This window comes from Carassius carassius, chromosome 26 (genome assembly GCF_963082965.1).
Source record: "Carassius carassius chromosome 26, fCarCar2.1, whole genome shotgun sequence".
Lineage (NCBI taxonomy): Eukaryota > Metazoa > Chordata > Actinopteri > Cypriniformes > Cyprinidae > Carassius > Carassius carassius.
Genome location: NC_081780.1, coordinates 2,446,256 through 2,469,229, shown reverse-complemented (window position 1 = coordinate 2,469,229; position 22,974 = coordinate 2,446,256). Strand labels below are relative to the sequence as shown.

The window sequence follows — 22,974 nt, the reverse complement described above, 5'->3', positions numbered from 1 at the left end:
ACCTCTCTTCATTCTGGTTAATTTCCCACAGCATTCAAGCAGGCTTGGGTGACCCAACTGCTTAAGAAACCCTCTCTAAATCCAACACTTTTAAAAAACTACAGACTTTTATCCCTTTTCCGGTTCAATACAAAGACACTTGAGTGAGTTATGTTGAACCAACTCTCTATGTTTCTTGCACAGGACAACCTCATGGACAGCAACCAATCTGGCTTCAAAAGCGGCCGCTCAACTGAGACTGCACTGTTCTGGTAAAAGCAGTGTCCAAATCCTAAGTACTCATCTTGATGGATCTGTCTGCTGCTTTTGACACTGTTAACCACCCGATCCTCCTGTCCACCCTCATGAAGAAGGGCATATCAGGAACCGCACTCAAGTGGTTCAAGTCTTAACTCTCTGGTAGGTCCTTCAAGGTGTCTTGAGTCCCTTTCACACTGACATTCCAGATAATACACAGGTAATGTGTCCCGGCAATTGTTCCAGGATTGTTAGATTTTGGTTCATTCACAGTGACAGTGATTTCCCAGAATATGTGTGTGCGTTCACATACATCCAGTAAAGGTCCAAAAGATCTCAGCTTTTGCGTGGATATAAAGGAGCTAACTGATCTCTGCTTCATTACAGTTTGCATATATTTTTGCATCGCGAACGTTAATCTACCTTCCAAACACCCGGTAATGAGTCGCACGATAATGTGCGTCATCACTATAACACACCCTTTATGGCATTGGTTCTGGCTTTTGTTCACACAGAGCTCATTCCGGCACTGAACCCGGCAATGTTACAAGGTTACTAGGATCAATCCCGGAATCAATCCCGGAATGTGTTTGCATTCACACAGAAGGCGATCTGGCAATGTTCCAGCAATTTTCCGGGACCAATGTGCAGTGTGAAAGGGGCTCTAGAGGGGTGAGGTTTCTTAGTCACAACTTCTTGCTACTGGGATCCTCAAGGCTCAGTGCTTGGACCACTTCTTTTCTCCATCTACATGTCATCTTTAGGATCTGTCATTCAGAAGCATGGCTTTTCTTATAATTGCTATGCTGATGACACTCAACTCTTCTTCTTATTCCATCCAGATGATCCAACAGCAGCTGTTTGCATTGCAGCCTGACAGACATTTCTGGCTGGATGAAGATTCATCACCTTTAACTCAACCTTATTAAGACAGAACTGCTTGTGGTCTCAGCACTTTATCACAACCTCTCTATACAGCTACTGTAGCTATAGGTCCATCAACAATAACTACTGGAAAGCCGGGAACTTTGAAGTTGTAATGAATGAACAGTTAAGCTTCACAGACCATATTGCTACAACAGCTCAGTCCTGCAGGTTTTCCCTTACACAACATTAGGAAGATTGAACCCTTCCTAGCAGAGCAGACTGCACAACTCCTTGTCCAAGCTCTTGTTCTCTCCAGACTTGATTATTGTAATGCTCTCTTGGCGGGCCTTCCTGCATGTACTATCAAGCATCTGCAACTGATCCAGAATGCAGCAGCCAGAGTGGTCTTCAACGAGCCGAAGGAAGCTCACATCACACCTCTCTTCATCAGTTTGCAGTGACTGCCAATAGCCGCTCACATCAAATTCAAGGTACTGATGATGCTTGTCTACAAGACAACCACTGGCACATCACCAATATACCTAAACTCGCAAGTTCAGACATATGTTCTCTCCAGAAGTTCTGCAAGTGAATAATGCCTCGTGGTGCCATCCCAAAGAGGCACACGGTTTTCTGAGTGGTTGCTAGGGTGTTTGCTTTGCTATTCAAATTTGTTTATAGGATTTTAGATGGTAGCTAGGATGTTGTTGTTACAGCATTCTTTTTGGTTGCTAGGCTGTTGCTCAGGTGTTGAAACCGGTCTCCACAGATTCAGAGGGTAGCAACAGAGAGGTCTAAGGATTAAGGCGATAGAGCTTAATCTTTATTAATTAATTTTAATGTCAATGTCCTACTTTACAAAAAGCAATAAAGTGCATAAATCTCACGGACAGTTGCAAAGACAAAAAGCATATTAACATTACAAATTTAAAATATACATAAAACATGATGTCACAAAGAGAAAGGCTAATAAATCACAAAGCATAATTCAGACTTTGCTGAGATTGGTCTGCGAACAAACTTTCGTAAACTAAGACAATATAATGATTTACATAAATCACACACTGATTGTTTTTACCAGTCTGATTGAGGTTGACATTATAATACATTAAAATATCTGATATTAATCAACTGTCTGCATATGTATGCAATGAAAAATCTATTTATACACTCCCAAACAAATCCAATCTGTTCCACAAGGTTTAACAATCTAATCAACACATTCTATTCTGCTGAGTTACACGTGTTAGATGGAAAACTGCCTAGTCTTTTCAGGTACCATCAGGCACGTCTTCATGGCAGCCATTGACAAGGTCATCATCGACTGGTGTTTGGCATTCTGGAATCTCCCCGATCACGGCCTTGCGTATCACTTTTAGCCAGCGCAGTTTCACTTCCTCTGTGTCGGCAGTGAAGCAATGGACAGATTTTGACTGGCACAGACGGAAGCTGGTGGCAGGATGATCCACAGACCGTTGGACATCCTCAACCTGGTAACCCAGGAGCGGGATGGTACACTGGGCTTTGACATCCTAAGAACAAAATCGCAGAGAAACCGGTCTAATTCAAGGCTGAAAATGACCCCGTGATATACTCTCCAGACATACTAGGTGTTTATGGGTTTCTTTTTTCAGACAAATAATATTTGTGTTATATTAAAAATGCCCTGGCTCTTTCAAGCTTTGTAATGGCAGTGAATGGGGGTTGAGATATTAAAGCTTAAAAAAGTACATCCATCCATCATAAAAAGTAATCCACACGGCTGTGATGGGTTAATAAAGGCTTCTGCATTTGTGTAAGAAAAATATCCAACTGCTAACTGTTGTATGCATGTTCACAAGAGAGTAGTGTTCCAGTGGATGATGGATGATTTAGGACCACCAATGTGTTTTTCCCCATGGCTAGTGTATTATTCGGTTATTCTCAATGGGAGCGCAGCGTTCTTTTTAAAACAGCAGGAGAGTGCCGAGCACTGAGCATCTTTTTTGCACCGAGTGCTAAGCATTCGGCGTTGATTTATTTCCTAGCAGCCATAGCATCTCAAGGTTAAAAAAAAAAAAACTCAAATGCTCAAAGCTGGTTGTTTTCAGCTGGCGAAAAAAACACTTTGGTGGACCCGTGGCCTTAGCATAAGCTCCGATACGAATATACTAGTCTCATGAGAACCAAGCTTTGTTTACAGCAAAGGAAAACCAATCTCCTCTTGACTTATTTTGAAATCCTCAGACATTTGTCTCAACAAATGCACATTCTGTACTTATAATTTGTGACGGGTGTAGCTAAGGGGTTACAAAGGTGATCTGAGGTTTGCTAGGGCATTGCTTTGTCAAGCTAACTTAATGTAAAGGAAGCTACACAAAATGTGTTTTTTTTAAAGTATTTATTACTTTTTAGTCATTTCCATTTTGTCTATATCGCATTATTGAAGGGTAATTAATGTGAGCTTGACTACACTTCATCTCTCACCTGTGGAGCGCCATACAGGTAAAGAACAAGTGCGTCGTGCTGCGGAATCACACACCAGACCCTCTGAAACGGTTTAGTTCGGTCTGTACTGTACTGCAGGAAGCCACAAAGGAAACTGTTTCCTGAGACCTGAGCTGCTTCAATCTGGTAAAGGTCAAGAGAAAACGAAAGTGAAAAAATCAAGCACAGGTGTAAAGTATTTGATTAAATGTATGTAATTAATTACAGTACTTGTGTATCTTCTTGGATACTCTGTAGTATTACAAAGAAAGCATCAAAGATATTAGTTTTACTCTCTTCTTCACTACATTTATGAATAAGCACTGAACTCTTTAATCCACTACATTGACAATGAGTGTCGCAATTACACATAAGGTAAGGTATATCTGTAAGGTATCTCTACATATATGGTTTTCGGGTGCACATTACACCTCTGAAATCAAGATTATTTCAAAAATGGTTCATGCGGACAGAAAAAAAAACCCAAAACCTCAAGAATTCCTCTTTTCTTCCCACTGACTGGTTCCTCAGCATCCACTCGTCCGGTCAGAATGAAGTAACAGTCTTTACACACTTTGTTTAATTTGTTGCCGTCGTACCTCAGCGATGCCTTGTAGTCCGAACATTTATAACACACAACCTAAGACACATTTCAAAACATTACAATCATCATCTCTGAAGCATCTTTGAGTTTTGAGTTCAACAGGAAGTGCTTGTTCAGATTTCCAGATAAACGTATACATGCAAACTCACGTATCCACATGCCCTGCAGTGGTGTCTCCTGCGGGTCAGAGGGTTGAAGGGCTCCTTGCACTTCATGCACATGGTCACCTCATTGTCCCGAATCCAGCGCGGGGCTCTCTTCCCCAGCTCCTCTTTCTGAAAATCACATGAGCACAGATAAGGGAAGTGTCTTTAATGAAGATTTCCCCCTCGACCCCCACCACAGTCTTCTTTATGCATGACCGGTCTGCTCTTTCTACTTACAGAAACCTCATCCGTTACTTCTTTAGAGGCTGATTTGAATGTTTCGTTCTTCTGCTGAAAGATTTCAATGGTCTCCTTGAAGGCCTAGAAAGCAAACAGTCTACATTGAAACTTTCCTATGGAAGCTTATTACTGCCAGGGAATAAAAAAAGATAATCAGATAGTAATTGCAACTTTTTAATCTCACAATTCAGATTTTTTTCCTTGCAACTCTTGATTGCAGGATATAAACCTGCAATTGTGAGAAAGACGTTTTAATTGCAATTCTGAATAATATAAACTAGCAACTAAAAAAAAATTAAATTAGTTTATATAGTTATTATTTTTTATTTAGTTTAGCTATATCTTTATTTTGTTATCTTTATTCATTTTATATAATTTAGTTTATATTTTCCTTGCCATTCTAAGAATAAAAGTCTGAACAGACAAGCTAAAAATTGAATATAAAAAACTTTTTTCTCACAATTGAGAGTTTATATATTGCAATTAAGTGTCACGGGTTTATTTCTGCCAACAAAAAAATAGTAATTATGAGACAGAAAAATGATAAACTGAAATATGAGATTCTGAGGGAAAAAATAAAGTCACAAATTTCTGCCACATAATAATAAAATAAAACTAATTGCAAATTTTTTATCTCACAACTTAACATTTTTTATCAGAACTGCAAGAAAAAAAGGAGAACCTAATTGCCCTAACAGTCTATTACTATTTATATTTATATACACATACACTATATATGTTTTATTAATTTTTTTTTCTGTGGTGGAAACCAGTCTTTCCTGATTCTTACATTGATATAATTCAGATTTAAAGCAGCTTTGAACAACTCAACAACACTGATACCTTGATCCAGTCCATTTTGTCTTGCTCGGAGCTGTGAATCACAGAAAGCTAGAGTCATTATGTGCTAAAACAGACATGTTCTCTGCTGTTCTCTATATCTGCATGGGTCTGCCCTCACCTGGCCTGCAGCTCCAGCGTTCGCTCTTTACCCGACACCTGGAAAGTGTGAGGATAGTCTTCATTCGAGGTCTCAAGCACCTTCATGCCCTCAACGCAGACCCGCGTGCGCACAGTGAACCGCTGGCCCACCAGACTGAACTTGGGCACGCAGTACAGCAACATGTTGTTAAACTGAAAAGAGAAGGACGGCGTGGTTTCAACCCAATCATTTTATGTCATGCTTTTCACCCAAACATTACATTAAAATCCATTTACTTGAAAAGCAAAATTACATATCTTATTTCTGAAAAATCTAAATTAATTGACTTTATGCTTTTTTTTGTCAATGCATTTTGATTGAAGAATGTTTAGATGGAAAACAAGGCAAAAATACGGCGCGAGAAGCATCTAACCAGGAAAAGGTATCTCTCCATGGACGAGGTGTTTCTGGCGGCCAGCTTTAGGATTTGTCCTTCTTTAATGAGCTCGTTGGATGGGTTAACGATGTCCTCCTCACCTCCCAGCATCTCATAGATCTCCATGAGCTTCTTCAGGTTCTCCTGAAACACATGCATATAAAACCAGTGAAGAATTTATAGAGAGCGAAACACTAATGACTTCTAGGGACCGATTGTTGGTTGGTTGGTTGGTTATTTCAATGCAATGCATTTTCAAGCTGAAATACTATGCAAATAATATATTAGGATAAAAACGATCAAATGGATTCAGCGCTGACTCTGAAAACAGGCCATCTTGCTTGTGAAAGTGTCTCTCACCATCTTGCGGATGGCCGTGTTGGAGTGTGTGGCAGCCATTGAGATGATGTTCAGAGACTCTGGAAAGGAGAAGGAGAAGTGATATCTCAGCTGACTCATCCAGTTATGGAACTGAAAGCAGTTGGGAACGAAACAATACTTTCATTTGATCTCAAACCTTCACGTTCAGTTGCTCACAGAACCGTGCAAAATAAGTTTACTGTGAAAAATGTCCTTGTAAGCATATTAGTTGCTTGACTTGTGAGAAAAGCGAAAGCACATGTGTGTATCTCTCACTCTTGGCCTGGCTGCAGTCGGGGTCGTCCTCCGGGAGTCTCTTCAGATAGTCTTTGAGCAGCATCTCGTAGCGAGGAACCCTCTGCACCGGCTCCAGCATGTGATGCTGCAGAGTCAGGTTCCCACACGCCTCCTGACTCTACACAAAACAATCAACAGCTCGTCGTTAGCATCTTCTCCAACTACTATACAATCAGTGGTCTCTCGGCATTGTAACATTCAATCTAGTGTTAGAAAGTCATGCCATTCATGGATTCTCATGCAGAAAATTACTGGGGGGAAAATGTGTTTCATCAAGCTTAAAAACGACATTTGAAATATTATGATAATATATTGTGAAAAACTGAAATATTATAAATCTATAGCTATACTTTTATATCGTATATATGTGTGTATATATATATATTTTAAGTATATATATGTTTAGTGATGACCAGTTTTATATAAAAAAAATATTTTATATATTTTCAGCTATTTAACTGGAAAATCCAGGCAAATCATTTTATAAAATGTTTCTATATTTAGAGTTATTTAATTGGAAAATCGGATAAAAAATATTTTGGTAAAAAAAATATATAACAAGAGTTTGGGTAGTGATGAGTACTTTTTATTTTATTTTATTTTATATATTTACTGCTATTCAACAAAACCAAAAAAAAATTTAAAGGAGTCATACCCTCGTATTACCTTGGATACCTACTGCTGTATTATAGTCTTTCAGGCCCTTCTAAAAAAGAAAAGTGGAAAAAAATAAATAAACACAGAGCTCCTCAGACCCTTATTTCTGTAGGCATTATTGTCTCGCGAGATCTGATGCGATATTTTGGCTGTCGTGGACGGTCATTATAATAATGCAAATGAGGGGCACGTTGATTGGTTGCAGGAAGGAGGGGGGTTGACACCGCAGGTAACGCTTTAGCATATCATTACAAACTGACATCATGGCGCAAGTTGTGAATGAACGCGACCGGCTTCCCGGCCAGTGTGTAAGTATGAGGCGCCGTTTAGGGCTTAAATCAAACTTCATTCACGCACACATATGAAACACGCTTGCATATATACTAAGTATATATTCACTTCACTTCACTTTCATTCACTCACTTCACTTTTGTACTAGTCACACATACATGTATATGAACTATCTACGCACATAAAGTTACTCATATGAGACGTGAGCACAGCACACACACAAATATAAGACGTGAGCACACACACACACAAACTAGACGGGGCCTCATGTAAGCGTTAGGCAATAAATAAACAATAACCGAATTCATGATGATCTCAGTCATTTGTTTTTTGCAAAGTACGTTAGCAGCCATTCCCCATACCTCGAAGCTAATACTCCCGCCAGTGTTGTGCCTGGACGCGTTCATTGAACGATAGTTCATGAACTCGTTCATATTTTGGGCGAACATGAACTGAACGTACCGCATTACTGCCTGATGAACGTTACTGTGAAGTCGTTCATTCTGGTGTCTGTGAACGCCACGCTCTCTCAGTTTAACCTCGTTCAGTAGGATGCCAGATTTCTATAAAGCCTTCCAGGCGAAAACCCACCGTAAACCGGCCTTAATATGTAGCGGAAAAAACACCCAATCTGGCAACGCCAGACTCTCTTGTTCAAACTCGATCATCAAAATGAACAAATCTTTTTTCGAGTCATTTCGTTCATTTAAGGGGCTTTAAATGTTACTATTAACGGGCAAATTCCCCGAACACATCAACCTACGCAATCTTGATCATATTCTGAATTAAGAAATCATTATAATGCAGTCAAAAGTCCGTTTTTGCAGTCCGTTTACAGGGAACATAAATAATTACTTAACCTCCAGTCTTTCGTTTATTTGTCTAGTGACAGACGCAATAGCATACAATAGCGCATTAGCAGTTATGCTGTTTGTTACACACAGTAGAGCAATAAAAACACAGTCTTACCGTTTCAATTGCAGGCTATTTTGTTGGAATGGCGCTTTTCCCGAGCTTCGATGCCAACTTCGCCTGATATTGCCCCAAATTTGTGAAGGATTTCGGGGTACAATGTTTAGCACAAACACGTAACGATAAGCCAGTGGAAGGGTTGAAGGAACCGCGTCATTAAAAATGAATTTAATCCACTGGTCTCTGATAGCTAGGTCCGTTCTTGGTAGAGAAAACACATTTACATGTTGATTCTGGCAGTCAACCACAGAGCAACTGACGTGTGCACTACTCCAGCGTCTTTCTCGACTGAATATGAGGGGGAGAGGGGAAGGGCGAGCTTCCTGCTGCGGTGTCCATATATGGTATATCCTGCCCCGTCTTGACGTCAAGACGGGGAAGAAATCAAAATCTCTATTTGAGTGTGCGTGCACGTGGGCTATTTTACAAACCCTGAGGTAAACAAACGCTTCACTTTTAAATATCGGCTTCCCGGCCAGTGTATAATCGTTAGGCAATCATAACATACATTGATTCTCGTGGAAAAGTGAAAATTGTGGGTCATGACTCCTTTTAAATTTTTTTTAAATATACATTTATAGCTATTTAATTGAAAATCATACAAATTTATTTTATGTTAATTATTTTAGATTAAGATTAATTATATATTATAATATAATTATATTAATATATATATATAATAATATATATAATATATAATTATATATATATATATATATATATATATATATATATATATATATATATATATATATATATATATATATATATATTAGCCATTTAACTAGACAGACAGACCAAATTATTTTATATTATGCATTTGCAGCTATTAAAAAAATTATTTTGATATTCGAATATATTTTTAGATATTAAACTGGAAAAGAGAAATCACCAAACTATCTAATATTATTTTGATATATATTGCATATTACATATACAATTATTTGATATATTACGTAGCCATATAACTGGAAAATCAGACCAAAATGCTTTTAAAGGTGGTAGAATAAGAGTTCATGAAGTGATGAGTACTTTGCTGTTAAAAGTTTATTTATTGAGTTATTTTCAGGTAAAAGCATGCAAACACACAGACACACACACACACCTGTATGTCCTGAATGATGGAGTTAAACTGCGCCGATCGCTCCGTCCACTGTTTGAGCAGGTCCATGGCGTTGTCGAAGTTCTTCACGTACTCGGCGTACATCCGGAGAAAGGGTGCGAGCTGTGCTAAGATGTCCCCGATGCGGGGCGTGGAGTCCCTGTGGGAGGACGCAGACGTGAGCGGGTGAGTGTGAGAGCTGAGGATGAGGAGAAGCGTGAGGATGAATCGGCGCTCACCACTGGTTCATGCGTGTCTCCAGATCCGGCAGGAGGAACTGGCTGTGGAAGGTGTAGATGGATCCCACATTGGAGAAGATGCCCTTCACCACCTCCACAGGAAACGTCCCCTTCCCAGCCTCCTCGGTGAGTTTAGCGCAGAACACCTGCAGAAACACAGACCTCACTTCACATGCACACTCTTAAAAATAAAGGTTTTCTAAATGGCCTCTTGTTGCAATGCTATAGATAGAAGAACCATCTTTGGTTCTCCAAAGAACCTTTCAGCGATAATTTCTTAAAAGAACCATTTTTATTAGTGTGAAGAAGATTATTAATCTCAAAAATATTTTTCCATTATAAAGAACTTGTATGCAATACATGGGTTCCATTTTTAATTTCCTTCAAAAAAAAATATAATCTATAGAAAAAAAGTTTACATTTAATATTTAAATTAATTTAATATTTTTAAAATTAACAATTTAGCAATTTAATAATTTTATGTTCATCATGGAGCCATTTATGATCAAATTAACCATTTAAATAACTTAATTTCAAAACTAATAATTTAATTAATGGAATGATTTGTTATCATTTAATAAAAAATAAAAAAAGGTTTCAGTGATGTTAAATATTGTTAATGGAGCCATACATGATAATTTTAAAATTAATCATGCAAGTAATTTAATAATTTAAAATGTATCATTTAATTAATGTAATTTAAAAAAAAAAAACATGATCATGATTTTAAAATTAATAAAAAATGAATAGATTAAACAATTAAACATTTATTAATTATAAACAAAAATAGCTAATAAATAAATTAGCTAATAATAATAATTATAATTTTTTGAATAATTGTAAAATTAATCCTGTGATCCATTTAATCATATTAAAATATGAAAATAAAATTCCATGGAATGTTTAAAAGTTTCAAGTTCTTCATGGAACCATAAATGGCCATTTATTTAATTAATTATTTAACCGATTTAATTTATTAATAATTTAAATCATGCAATCCTTTTATAATCCAATAATTTTTCATAGGTGCCACGGCTGTTAAAGATTCTTAAAGGAAGCATCGAAGCCAAATAAAGAAGCTTTGTTTTGAAGGATGTAAAACTGAGTGCACTGACCTGGTCCAGTAAATGCAGCCGGGTCACGTACGCTCTCTCCGTCTGCAGCAGCTCACTGGCTATCTTATACAGCTTGAGCTCTGTGATCTGCTCCTGCTGACAAAACAGCCTGTTATTTCCTCTCAGTTATTAAATCTGAAAGCATGACACGTCTCTGCGGTAATGTAACTTAGGTCATGAATGCTGCTGGAAAGCCACTAACATTCAGTGTAAAACTACTGTACACTGAGTGGAAAAAAACAGGGCCATGTGGTCGATAAAATCATCTGATACCAGTCACACAAAGTCAAGACGTTATGACATGCAATGTACTGAACATTCTTGCTAGTATTTAACAAGATTTTCACATTTCTCAAAGAAAATGAGTTGACGGCATGATGTTAGGGAGATGTAACTGACTGTCAGGATGCTGTTTTGTGCTTCCCAAGATACTGTTTTTAGTCAAAAGAGTCCACATCCCAAATCTCTGTGATATTTTGGTCTCTAGATACGGCTTGCATCCCTTTTTCAAGGGACTGCAGAGTTCACATTACATTTCCATTCATTCATTTAGCAGACTGTTTTCTCTAAAGCCTTTACGAAGAATTATTTTGAATAATTTTTAATGATTATAATAATTGTTTTTACGTAATCATTTAAATCATCTTAAAAGTAATCAATTAAATAATGCGTACGTTTTGAAGTAAAATATTGTTACAATAAACAATACAAAGCGAATCGTGTTATTTAAATAATAAAAATAATACATTTTCACCATTTTTATTGCCTGATTGTAATTTTTTCATCAAAGTATAACTAAATACAATAATGGAGACAAATACAATTTATATTATTTAAAAACAATAATAATACATATCTCACAGATAACACGCTTTAATAAAATAATTGATGGATTTACATCTCACAGGTAAATATTTAAATATTAAAATAATGTGTGCCTTTTTTCAATAACGTTAAAAAAAATAATGTACATTTTAATACAATAACTATAATCATTTTTAAAAGTAATTCATATATTAACTTTTTTTATTAAATGACACATTTTGCAATAATTAAGACGAATGCTATTCATATGATCCAGATTATATATTTTCACTCATATTGTTATATACAGTTGAAAACTGCAGATCTAATCACTTACCATTGCACCAGAAGTAATGCCAATGTTTATGAATTAGGCTTCGGGCTTTATTCAAATCCCTAATATGAAGTATAAGCTCTAGTTAGAGTGATAGTGGTGACGTCTCACTTGTTTGTCTTCATCTTTCTCCATGTTCTGCGTCTCTTCATTGAGGACGTTGTCCTGAGTCTCGTCCTCGTGGTCCTGTAGAGCTCTTTCACTCCTCCTGCTGCTGCTGCTGCTTTCTGAGCGAGCCGGGAGATGTTCAGCGTCCGTCTCTTGCTCTCCAAACTCAGTGTGACCTTTGACCTCTTCTGACCACCAGCCGGACCAGACGTGCCAGCCGGAGGGCGACTGAGTGCAGACGAGGCGCTCCGGTGGAGAACCGTCTGATGAAGCTTTGGTGACGCTGGAAGAGAGAGTATTAGGTGACAAACAGCATGTCTAGAACGGCACTTCAACAGGAAGTGAAAGTCTCTGAGGCGAAAAGAAAAGAGGGGGTGAATTCCCCTTCACTGTCCTATTTCTGAAGTGTGAACGTAAGATACTACTCAGCAATCATTCTCATCATCTTAAACACCAAAACATTTGGTGTAGGAGTGACAGAAACTATTTTCACAAAGAAAATGCTACATTTCATTACTTCATCTGTTTTTTTGTTCATTTTATGTGCCATTTTTGGACAACATTATTTCTGGGTTTTTGGACCACAGAACCAGTCATAAGGGTCAATTTTTTTTAAATTGAGATTGAATAAATAAGCTTTCCACTGATGTATGGTTTATTAGGATCGGACAATATTAGACTGAGACACCGCTATCTGAAAATCTAGAATTTGAGGGTGCAAAAAAATCTAAATGTTGAGAAAATCAAGAAAAATACGTTTTTAGAAGTGCATATTATTAATAAAAAAATACGTTTTCATATATTATATTTACAAATTAAAATGTTATATATGTTTTTTTTACTAAATTACAAAATCTAAAAAAAAAATTTTTTAAAGCGACCCAGGATGCACCTCATGAAGTTGGTTTAGGATCATTACATTACAAGTAGTTCAAAAATTGTAAAGTTGCTTGCTTGGACTTTTTTTTTTTTTTTTGAGTGAAAATATCTGTCAAAATATGCATGAATTTCAATGTAATAAAAAAAAAAATGTATTACATTTTTTAAAATAAATTTTTAAAGTTTGGTGTTTTCTTAATGCTAATAAATAGACGTTTCTGATGCACATACAAATCAAACCCTCCGCACCTCCTGTCAATGTTTCTGTGGTATTTCGAGATCACTGACGTTCGTCCCCGGGTTATGTTTGTCACCGTCTCCTCCTCATCCATGAGGTCTCCAGCTGAAATCTTCACTGGACACTGGAATTTGGGTTTGGGAAGAACTATAGCGGAAAATAAAGACATGAAAGACGCTTCAGAACAGATATATTGTGATCATCTGTGACTAGGAAGTATTTTTTTTCCAAAATAAACAGCAGAGGTCAGTGTAATCAAACCCATTTGTGATATTTCTCATTTTGAAATTAACGAGTCAATCATTTTCATAATGTATTTTTGATTTTTAATTACACTTTCTGCAATAACCAAACTCAAATATGGGTCAGTGTAATCAAACCCACATGTAATATTTTAAATGAATAAGTTCAATAATTGTAAAATAAATAATCAATCATTTTAATAAATTAAGTTTACAACAATGTCATTTATATTATTTAAAAATAAAATATTATAATATAAAATATTAATAAATTTTCACCTATTTTATTGTCTTACAAAAGGATATTGTGTATCTGATTGTTTACCATTCACACACGCGTGGCAAAGTTAAGAAACAATTCATTTGAATAATTTGAAATATTTAATATAAATTGTATATCATAATAAAATATTTAATTATAATTTAAATAATTTGAATAAACAATTTTATAATCAAGCTTTTGAATAATTCAACTGTTTAATAATAAAAAATAATTTCTTTCTCAAATTTAAAATCTAAGGCTATATGATAAGAAACCTACATAAAACCTCTAATACATAATAATAAATTAATAAAAATAATATAGATTTAATCAACCTTTAGACCATTTTTTAAATTATTTTCTAAGTCTAAAAACATTTTTAGTTTTCATTTCTAGGTCCTTTTTGTCTCTCAAGCTAATTAAACCATATCAATTTTATTTACACAAGAATCAATGTGGGAAAACAGTTCTAAATGTAAAGCATGACGCTCTGCTGTAAGTATTTGCCATTTCACTTATAACTACATGCATGAATACTAGTATTTTCTATTTTTTTTTAACAGGAGGTTTGTAGGTAAAGCCCACAGTGTCAGGCTCATGTTAAACAACCTACATGATCTCAAACATCACTTCCTGTGCTCCTACAGCTGCTTTACAGTCATATTTCAGAAGGCTGTTAAAACTAGTCTTGTGCAGTGTAAAGAGTCAACGGGATGCTAATGCTGATGTACCTGGTGGAGGAGGCATTGAGACGCTGTAGACCGCTGACCTTCTCAACACTGAGCTCCTGTTATTCAGCAAACTCTCGACTGTAACGTCACACTGGCCACCGCATCCAACATCTCCTGTCCACACACACACACATACACACACTTCACTTCTGCAAAGCCAGGCAAACCAATTAAACCGACCAAGTGATGTGGGATGTTTCTGGGCACATTTTAAGCCAGCACAGACTGTTAGGTTTTATTTGATGTGTGGAAAACGTGTGGATTGTGTTTTTTTTTACTTCTATCTTCTTTTTAAACTGTACAAATCAGCATTTACTCATTTGAATGAGAATCTGAAGTGAAAGCAGCATCTGAAGGATGTATTGAGTGAAAATCGCTGCTTCCTCTATTGTGCGCTCGAACACATCCTCTTGAACAGCATTGTGTGATTATAGATTTATAAACCACACTGCTGCAGTGTTTTTGTGGTGGTATGGTGGTACAGCTCTTACTTTAAACTCTTTAAATGTGACCCTGGAGCACAAAAGCAGTCAGAAGTAGCACGAGGATATTTAAAGCAATAGCCAAAAATACACTGTAAGGGTCAAAATTACAGATTTTTCATTTTACGCCAGAAATCATTAGGATATCAAGTAAAGGTCATGTTCCATGAAGAGATTTTGTAAATTTCCTACCATAAATAATAATAAAACTTATTTTTTGATTAATCATATGCATCGCTAAGGACTTCACTGGGACAACTTTAAAGGTGATTTTCTCAGTATTTTTATTTTTTTGCTCCCTCAGATTCCAGATTTTCAAATAGTTGTATCTCGGCCAAATATTGTCAGGTCCTAATAAACCATACATCAATGGAAAGCTTATTTATTCAGATGATGTATAAATCTCAATTTTGAAATATTGACACTTAAGACCAGCTCCAGGGTCACAAATGAGGATTTGTGTGTATTTTGGGTAGGGGCAGGTTGTCACAATCATTTTGTTTGTTACGATATTTGTTAACTAAATCATAGATGGGTCACAAAAAATGATTATTTTTTTTTTTTTTTTTTACTGATTACATATAACATAAAAATAAAACAAAGAAATACACCTAGTTTATGAAATATGACTTCCAATTGAATTTTGTTATGTGATTTTTGTCATTGTTGGTTATTCTTTTTTAATATTCCTATTCAGCTTCATTTTTTTCCGTGTGACCTGCTATAAGATCATATTTTGCATTACACAGTTGCTTTTATTTTTATGTTTTCAGCTTTCTCTTTAATTTTAGTTTAAGTTGTAGTTTAATTATCTTCTTTGCTTTGTAATTTTGTATATTTTAATTCCTTTTTAAATATTTGTTTGACAAATCTTTGATTTATTGTTACAAAGAGTACAAAAATATTTGTATTTCATTTTTATTTCAGTATATTCCTGTTATTTTTTTTTTTTTACTATAAATATTTTTTACGACACCACAATAAACAGCAGAATCCAAGATCATATTTTTAAATCACCTTTCATTTTTATATTTCCATTTGTGTGTATATATATATATATTTCTATAGTTTAAGTTGATTATTATAAGAGTTTAGTCAATAACTGCAATGAATCCAGATACTGTGTGACAACATGCCCCACTATAAGAGCAGTGTGCATTAAATGAGCTGTATTGTGTGTGTGTGTGTTAGAGAAAATGATCATAGAAAAGTTAAAAAACTTGAATAGCCTAAACTTTGATGACAACTCATATTTTCTCCTATAACTTTAAAAATGTTTATTTGATGTATTATCATTGCCGTTGTATTCCTTTTTTTCTCTTAATAAATAAAAGATGAATTATGCTGAAATAAAGGCAGCATGTTGAACTGCGGTTGACAATCTTTCAAGAAATGTGAGTTAGTGGAGGCCTGTGCTTCCTCAGTCTGCTTTCTCAGTTCCACACGCTCCGAGTCCATGACAAAGACTCCCTCACTCATGCTTTCAACAACAGACCCTCAGAAGGAGAAGTGCTGCATCCACAAGCTCTCAGTGTCATGAGAAACTTCAAAAACCCTTTCAGTTTGCACAAAAATCACTTGACAGAGATTTCACTTTTTCAGCAATCATATATTTTGGAGATGAGCAAAACCAGGAAATTCATTTTTAAAATGACACACCAAATGTCATATTTTAAAAGATTAAGTAAACAAACAAACAAAAATGTATATATATAAAATCTCTAAAAAAAAAAAAAAAAACATAACCCTAACCCTATATACATATAAATAAAAATATTTAATACTAATTATATAAAATAATAATATAAATAAATATAATATTAAATAAATAAGAGATATAAAAAAATTCTATAAATATAAAATATAACCCTATGTAAAAATACAAATTAAAATGTTAATTGTATTTTAAATTAATTAATTAAATAGAAAATAATAAACACACACGTGTATAAATAAATAAATAAATAAATGAATAAATAAACTTAATAAAAATTATTATATACATTTCGGTTTATGAATTTCATCTGCAAAGAATAAATATATATATAATAAATATAAATATATATTATATGTGCATGTGTGTGTCTGTGTGTGCTTCACAGATTAAATTAATAAACTGCAAAACGTAAACATGACATATGAACATATGAAAAACAAATAAACAACAGCACACACACTGACCTGTTCTCCGGTCACACACTGCTCTCCTAAATCATGTATGTTGACAGTGAACATGACTCCTCCGATCACTGCATGCCCTTCTCTATCTGTTCACTGCGTTTCCCTTTTTTCTGCACGAGCGCATGTGTGTGACATTTATTGTGCAAGAAACTGCTGACATTGAGACTCTGTCAGGCCTCATCAGTTAGTTTGGTTAAGTTCACTAAATTGTTTCATCTGGAAAATAAACATTGTAGTTCCCCACACACCTGTTTTTGCTCCTCATTAGATCAAATATCATTAGTGAAGATTCGTGCGAATGAGTTAGTTCCTCATATTGATGTGTCATTTGAGATTCTTCTGTATATGAACTACCCTTTTAATTATCTTTTGAAACCACGTGTTGTTTTCTTAGATAATGTGTCAAATAAAAAAACAATTCTCTGGACTACATGAGCTGTTGTTTTGATTGAGGTTAAGTCGAATATACAGTGTGTATGTATTAGTGTTTATACTGTCCTCTGCTGGCAGAAAGTTATACTGATATTAAATTAAAAGTTAAAACCAATTAAACTAGTAATATAGGCCTACATTTAGCCAAAGCGACTTACAAATTAGGCATTTTTATTATAATTTTTTTAATATATGTATATACATTGTGTATTTTTCCCTTCAGTTTTAAATATTTTACAAGTTAAACTAAATAAAAAATAATAAACGTTTCCTTGTCAACTAACTGAAATAAAATACGTTTATTTATATTATTATAGGCTATATTTAATGAATAGGCCTACTTCAGGTAATAAAAAAAGTGTTATGTTTATAATTGTATTTTTATTTATTTTTGTTAACTATAATATTCCTACATTGCATACATAAAATGTAAATATGTTTACAAATACAGATAAATCTACAAAATAATATAACATATTTTCCTCATTTAGTATAACACAATAGATATAAAAATAAATAATTAAATAAAAAATAAATGCGTTTATAAAAATGGCAGATAAACAGATTCGCTGATGCGAAATTAAAGAAAAAACAAAAACAGGAAACTGACATTTCACGAAGATTTCTGAGTCGTCTTCGTGGACTGTACAAACACTCGTGATGTTTCCCTACTGAAGGAAATGGCAATCCCACAACAAGCTGAAGCATGTGATGCTGTGTAAAACGGTAAAGATGTCTCACCGGGAACCGATCCCCGTCTGACTTTCTTCTCTCTATTCGGTGCAGATCTTCTCCTGAACTCCTCCAGATCATACGCGCCCTTCTTCACCTTCTCAAACATCTCAGATTCGCAGAAACTTTAAATAATTACTTTAAATCCTCAGTAAAGGTGTAAAGTTATCGTGCTGTGTTGTGTTTGCTGCGCACTTCAACCAACCTTCACCCGTCGAATCTTTAGTATGAATGAAGGTAGAGGCTCAATACTGTGAGTATGCGCACTAAAGTACATCACAATTTAAATTAATTAAACTATACTTACCATAATTAACTCAAATTATTTCATAGAAAGTATCTTACCTGGACACGAACGTCACATTTACATTTAGTCATTTAGCAGACGCTTTTATCCAAAGCGACTTACAAATGAGGGAAATGGAAGCAATCAAATTCAACAAAAGAGCAATGCTTTATCCAAGTGCTACAAACAAGTCTCAGTTAGCTTAACAGTACACGTAGCAAGGGCTTTTAAATAATACAATAAATAAAAAGAAAACAGAGAGAATAGAAAAAGAATAGAGCAAGCTAGTGTTAGAGGTCTTTTTTTTTGCTTTTGTTGATTGTATAATAAATGAAAAGATAATAGACAGAATACAAAAATATTAGAAAGCTACTTAGTTTTTTTTTTTTTTGTTTTTTTTTTTAAGAAAACAAGCTGTAAATTAATAGAGTGGAAGTCTAAAAGGGACAAGTGTTTATTTATATATATATATATATATATATTAGGGGTGTTACGGTACGTGTATTCGTACCGGACCGTTTCGGTACAGGGCTTTCGGTATGGGACACGTGTAACCACCGAATGACCGACTGCAATATCTTGTGCGCGGAACATAGGTAAATTTTCGTGTTTCCACACGAACATATTAAGTGGTGGAAGTCTCCGCGTTCAGCGCAAATCCCGCCCTACCAGGCGGCAAGGAAGTCGACCGGAAGTTGAAGTCGGCCGCGAGCTGCCATCTTGTAGCAGAACTTCACTTGCGTTAGCATCCCATTGACTTTGCATTCATTTTGGCGTCACTTTGACAGCGAATAACTTTACATCTGAGGCGTTTAAAGACTCCATTTGTCCATTATTTATTTCTAAAGATACACGACAATGTATAAAGGGCTCCATCAGCCCAGAGTCAGAAACGGAAGTGCTAAAAATCGCTAAAAATGGGCTTCACTTGTCTCAATTGAGTTCCAATGGGGTCGCTGTGTCCATTTCTTTTACTGTCTATGCGCCCTACAGCTGATTCCAAGGTTTTCAAAAGGCATCACGCGATTGTGAACATCACTACAACTATGTAAAAAACAACCGTAATTCAAACGCAGCTCCCGTCGGCATTTAAACAGACCTTTGCTCTTAATTCTGATCGGGCCAACCCAATAACGAAATCTGAGCAGCTCTAAAAACTGAAGCTATTGTTGCTGCACTTTACACTTTGTAAAAGTTATATATATATTTATAAATATGAGCAGGCCTACAAGCTGGGATTGGTAATGCTGCACTGTAATCATAGTTATTTATTTATATTTTTCATTATATTTTATATGCGATATTGGTTTGAGACAGAGTATTTTATTTAGTGGAGAACTTTGCAGCATTATTTTATTTCTTATTCATTTTTTATTATATATATATATATATATATATATATATATATATATATATATATATATAAATATATATAAATTATTATATTTTATTAAAGTGTTTAAAAAAAAGACAAATTGTTAAAAAAAAGTTTAAAGTAATAAACAACCTGCAGTTTAATGTTTGAATTTCTTTCCCTTACTGTAAAATGAACCGAACCGTGACTTTAAAACTGAGGTACGTACCGAACCGTTATTTTTGCGTACCGTTACACCCCTAATATATATATATATATATATATATATATACACACACACACACATACATATAATTCCAGAGATCAACAGAAAAGTGTATTAGCAGACATAGGCAAAGTGTGCAGGTTGATAGGATTGCGCTAGTCTCACATAGCCAGACCTTCATACTGACGGCCGAAGGTCTGATATCTATGGCAGCTTTCAGTGGCCAAGGCCCACCCATGAGACTGTTTAACCGACATGTCAAACAACCAATCAGAGATCATTTCATTCAGAGTCAATTTTCACGTTGTGGTAATGTCGCCACAATAACAGACCAGTGTGTAAAACTCTTGGACATATTTTAAAGATTCAATGCCACGAACTTTAAATATTTCACATACTTTTGAATATCCAGCGTTTAGTTGATCCTGATAAGCATTTATCGTCACAGTTGTAAACTTAACGGCTTTCTTCTTTCATGAGGGGTTTGGTGCCACAGCATTTTTGTTTCAGGTGGATCGTTAAAGAACTCAACACACACATTTCCCAGAAATCCAGTATAATTCAACCAATCCAATGATGACTTTTGTGTCCCATAAGCATCAGACGTTTAGCCAACAGTCCGTGGGCGTGACGTTTGAGGCTGAGACTAGGAATGTGTGGTAGTGATAGTAGGGATCTGGAAACACATAGTAAGAATCGGTTATAAAACTGAAACAGAAGTGAAACAAGTAGTAAGAAAAAGGATGAATCAAAACGATACTTATATCCCTTTGGAGTCGTAGGGCAGAGTCAATGGTATTTACACTCTTCAGTCTTCACACAAGGAGGGCTTAACTGGACGGCTGCCACGGTATATTAACCTTTTTTATACCCGTCGGACAAAATGGAAATTGAATTCAGCTGAACACTCTTTACTGTTTATGACAACAAAAGTCTAAGCAAGCGCACAACACTGACAACGTATGAGATAGAGTACGAGACCAAACGCAGCACATCTCAACACAGTAAACAAACAAGCGTTTATACAAAACCAGTATTTACATTTAATGTGAAAAATACCATTACATTTCGTTGTAATACTTTCCCATTTACAAAAAAAAACCGTATATAATATATATGTTTTATATAGCCTAAGCGAGTCCTGCCCAGTGACTTGTCTCCCGCCTTTTCAAATAAACAGCCAATCATTATTTGGTAAAGTCATCGCGTCACTGCAGCGGCCGTTACAAACAGTGTTGCCAAGTCCACAGTATTCCCACGGATTTGAGCTACTTTCACACTGTTGCCGCGGGTTGTTTTTCATGTCCGTGGGTGAAGTGACCTCAATAACGTGTATTTTACCTCCCAGAATGCGATTTTTACCGGGGAACTGCCCTCAAAGCGCGATTGGGCTAGTTTTGAGTAGCAATTGGGGGGGTTTTGTTCTGAAAAATTGGCAATCTTGGTTTAAAAAAATTAAAAAGTTGCTCTTCACTGAAAAATTAAAGTTTTTAACGTATTTGAGAATAAAAACCAACATTTATGAGACAGTTGTGGTCAGATGTCATTGGTGATTTCAAATATGAAATGTAATCATAAGTTAGTTTAGTGAAGAGCTGAGAAGAATTTGATGTTTGATTAATGAATTTTGATGAATCAGTCAATACTCACTCGATGTTATGTCCCATCAGATTAATGAATGAGTGCACAATATGATTCCTCCCTAAAATTAAGAGATCTTACAACATATATTTGACCTTTTTTTTTTTTTTTTTTTGCTATTTATTTAGGCTACATGAACATCATTTGTAATACAGCAGCTTCTAGAGACTTCTCTAAAGTTTTATTAAATCAATTTATTTTTATATTCATAAAACAAGAAAATGGTACACCGTATAATATCATCAAGTAATAAATAAATGCAGTAAAGCGGTATTGCTGTTTGCCAGAAAGACACTAATCAGCTACTTATTCATCATTTATATTTGCCTTTCATTTATTTTTATTATTTAATTCGTTAAATACATGAGACTAAGACTACTGAGTCATACATGAATGGTCAAAAATGCATATAAATTATTTTCAATTAAATACAAAACAATATACCACATGGTTAATACTTTAGATGGCTTCATAGTGGATAAAGTTGGAAGTTTGAGTGTCCGAATGAACATGATGGGATTGTACAGATCTTTGGACAATCGGTCAGGAGATCCAGTGTAAGTGAAACAGCATGTTAAGACATTTTAGTGATCCTTAGTCTTGGTTAACAGTCATACTGAAAACTGATAGTGCTGGAATGCTCTGGTTTTGTGTATGTGTGTGTTTGTGCTTGCAGCTCAAATAGCTGCTGGGTTGCAGAAGTTCAAGATTATACACACTTCAACAGCAGTGCAAACAGAGACGATTATATAGTGATGATATCTCATGGACAAAATCACGCATGCAACATTCCCTTCGGATGGACTGTGATGATCTGAAACAAATGTACAGAGAGGTAGTTTATGGCATTGAATGAATATGTTTTCGAAGAGTAAGGCTTAAAATAGGATACATAAGCTTACTACATTGTCCAATGCCAGTCTTTAGGTAAATGTTTTTCCCTCAGTTTCAGGGGATTTTAAAGGCTTTGGTAAGTTTAGCCTGAATGTTCTAGTTTATATACTCTTATCAGCAACATATAACATGCTGTTGATTATTACAGAAAATAACTTTGTCATACTTCAGTCAATAAAAACAACCAAAGATCGCAT

At 35.3% G+C, this 22,974-nt stretch overlaps 1 protein-coding gene across 2 annotated transcripts; it reads right to left on the bottom strand.

Annotated features, from left to right (window-relative positions):
• Positions 1-1,905: 1,905 nt before the first annotated feature.
• Positions 1,906-18,617, bottom strand: LOC132105491 (FYVE, RhoGEF and PH domain-containing protein 4-like). 2 transcript variants are annotated; one of them, XM_059510640.1, is made up of 17 exons: positions 18,386-18,617; positions 14,550-14,663; positions 13,326-13,461; positions 12,201-12,480; positions 10,952-11,044; positions 9,837-9,982; positions 9,601-9,757; positions 6,555-6,693; positions 6,279-6,337; positions 5,916-6,062; positions 5,522-5,694; positions 5,404-5,434; positions 4,558-4,641; positions 4,324-4,449; positions 4,061-4,210; positions 3,571-3,714; positions 1,906-2,636 (listed from the first exon to the last, which is right to left on the bottom strand). In XM_059510640.1, the coding sequence occupies exons 1-17, from the start codon at positions 18,483-18,485 to the stop codon at positions 2,376-2,378; spliced, it is 2,340 nt and encodes a 779-aa protein (XP_059366623.1). In that variant the 5' UTR covers positions 18,486-18,617; the 3' UTR covers positions 1,906-2,375. The 2 variants fall into 2 exon arrangements, with proteins under 2 accessions (XP_059366623.1, XP_059366624.1); XM_059510641.1 differs by lacking the exon at positions 18,386-18,617 and adding an exon at positions 17,213-17,352.
• Positions 18,618-22,974: the final 4,357 nt, after the last annotated feature.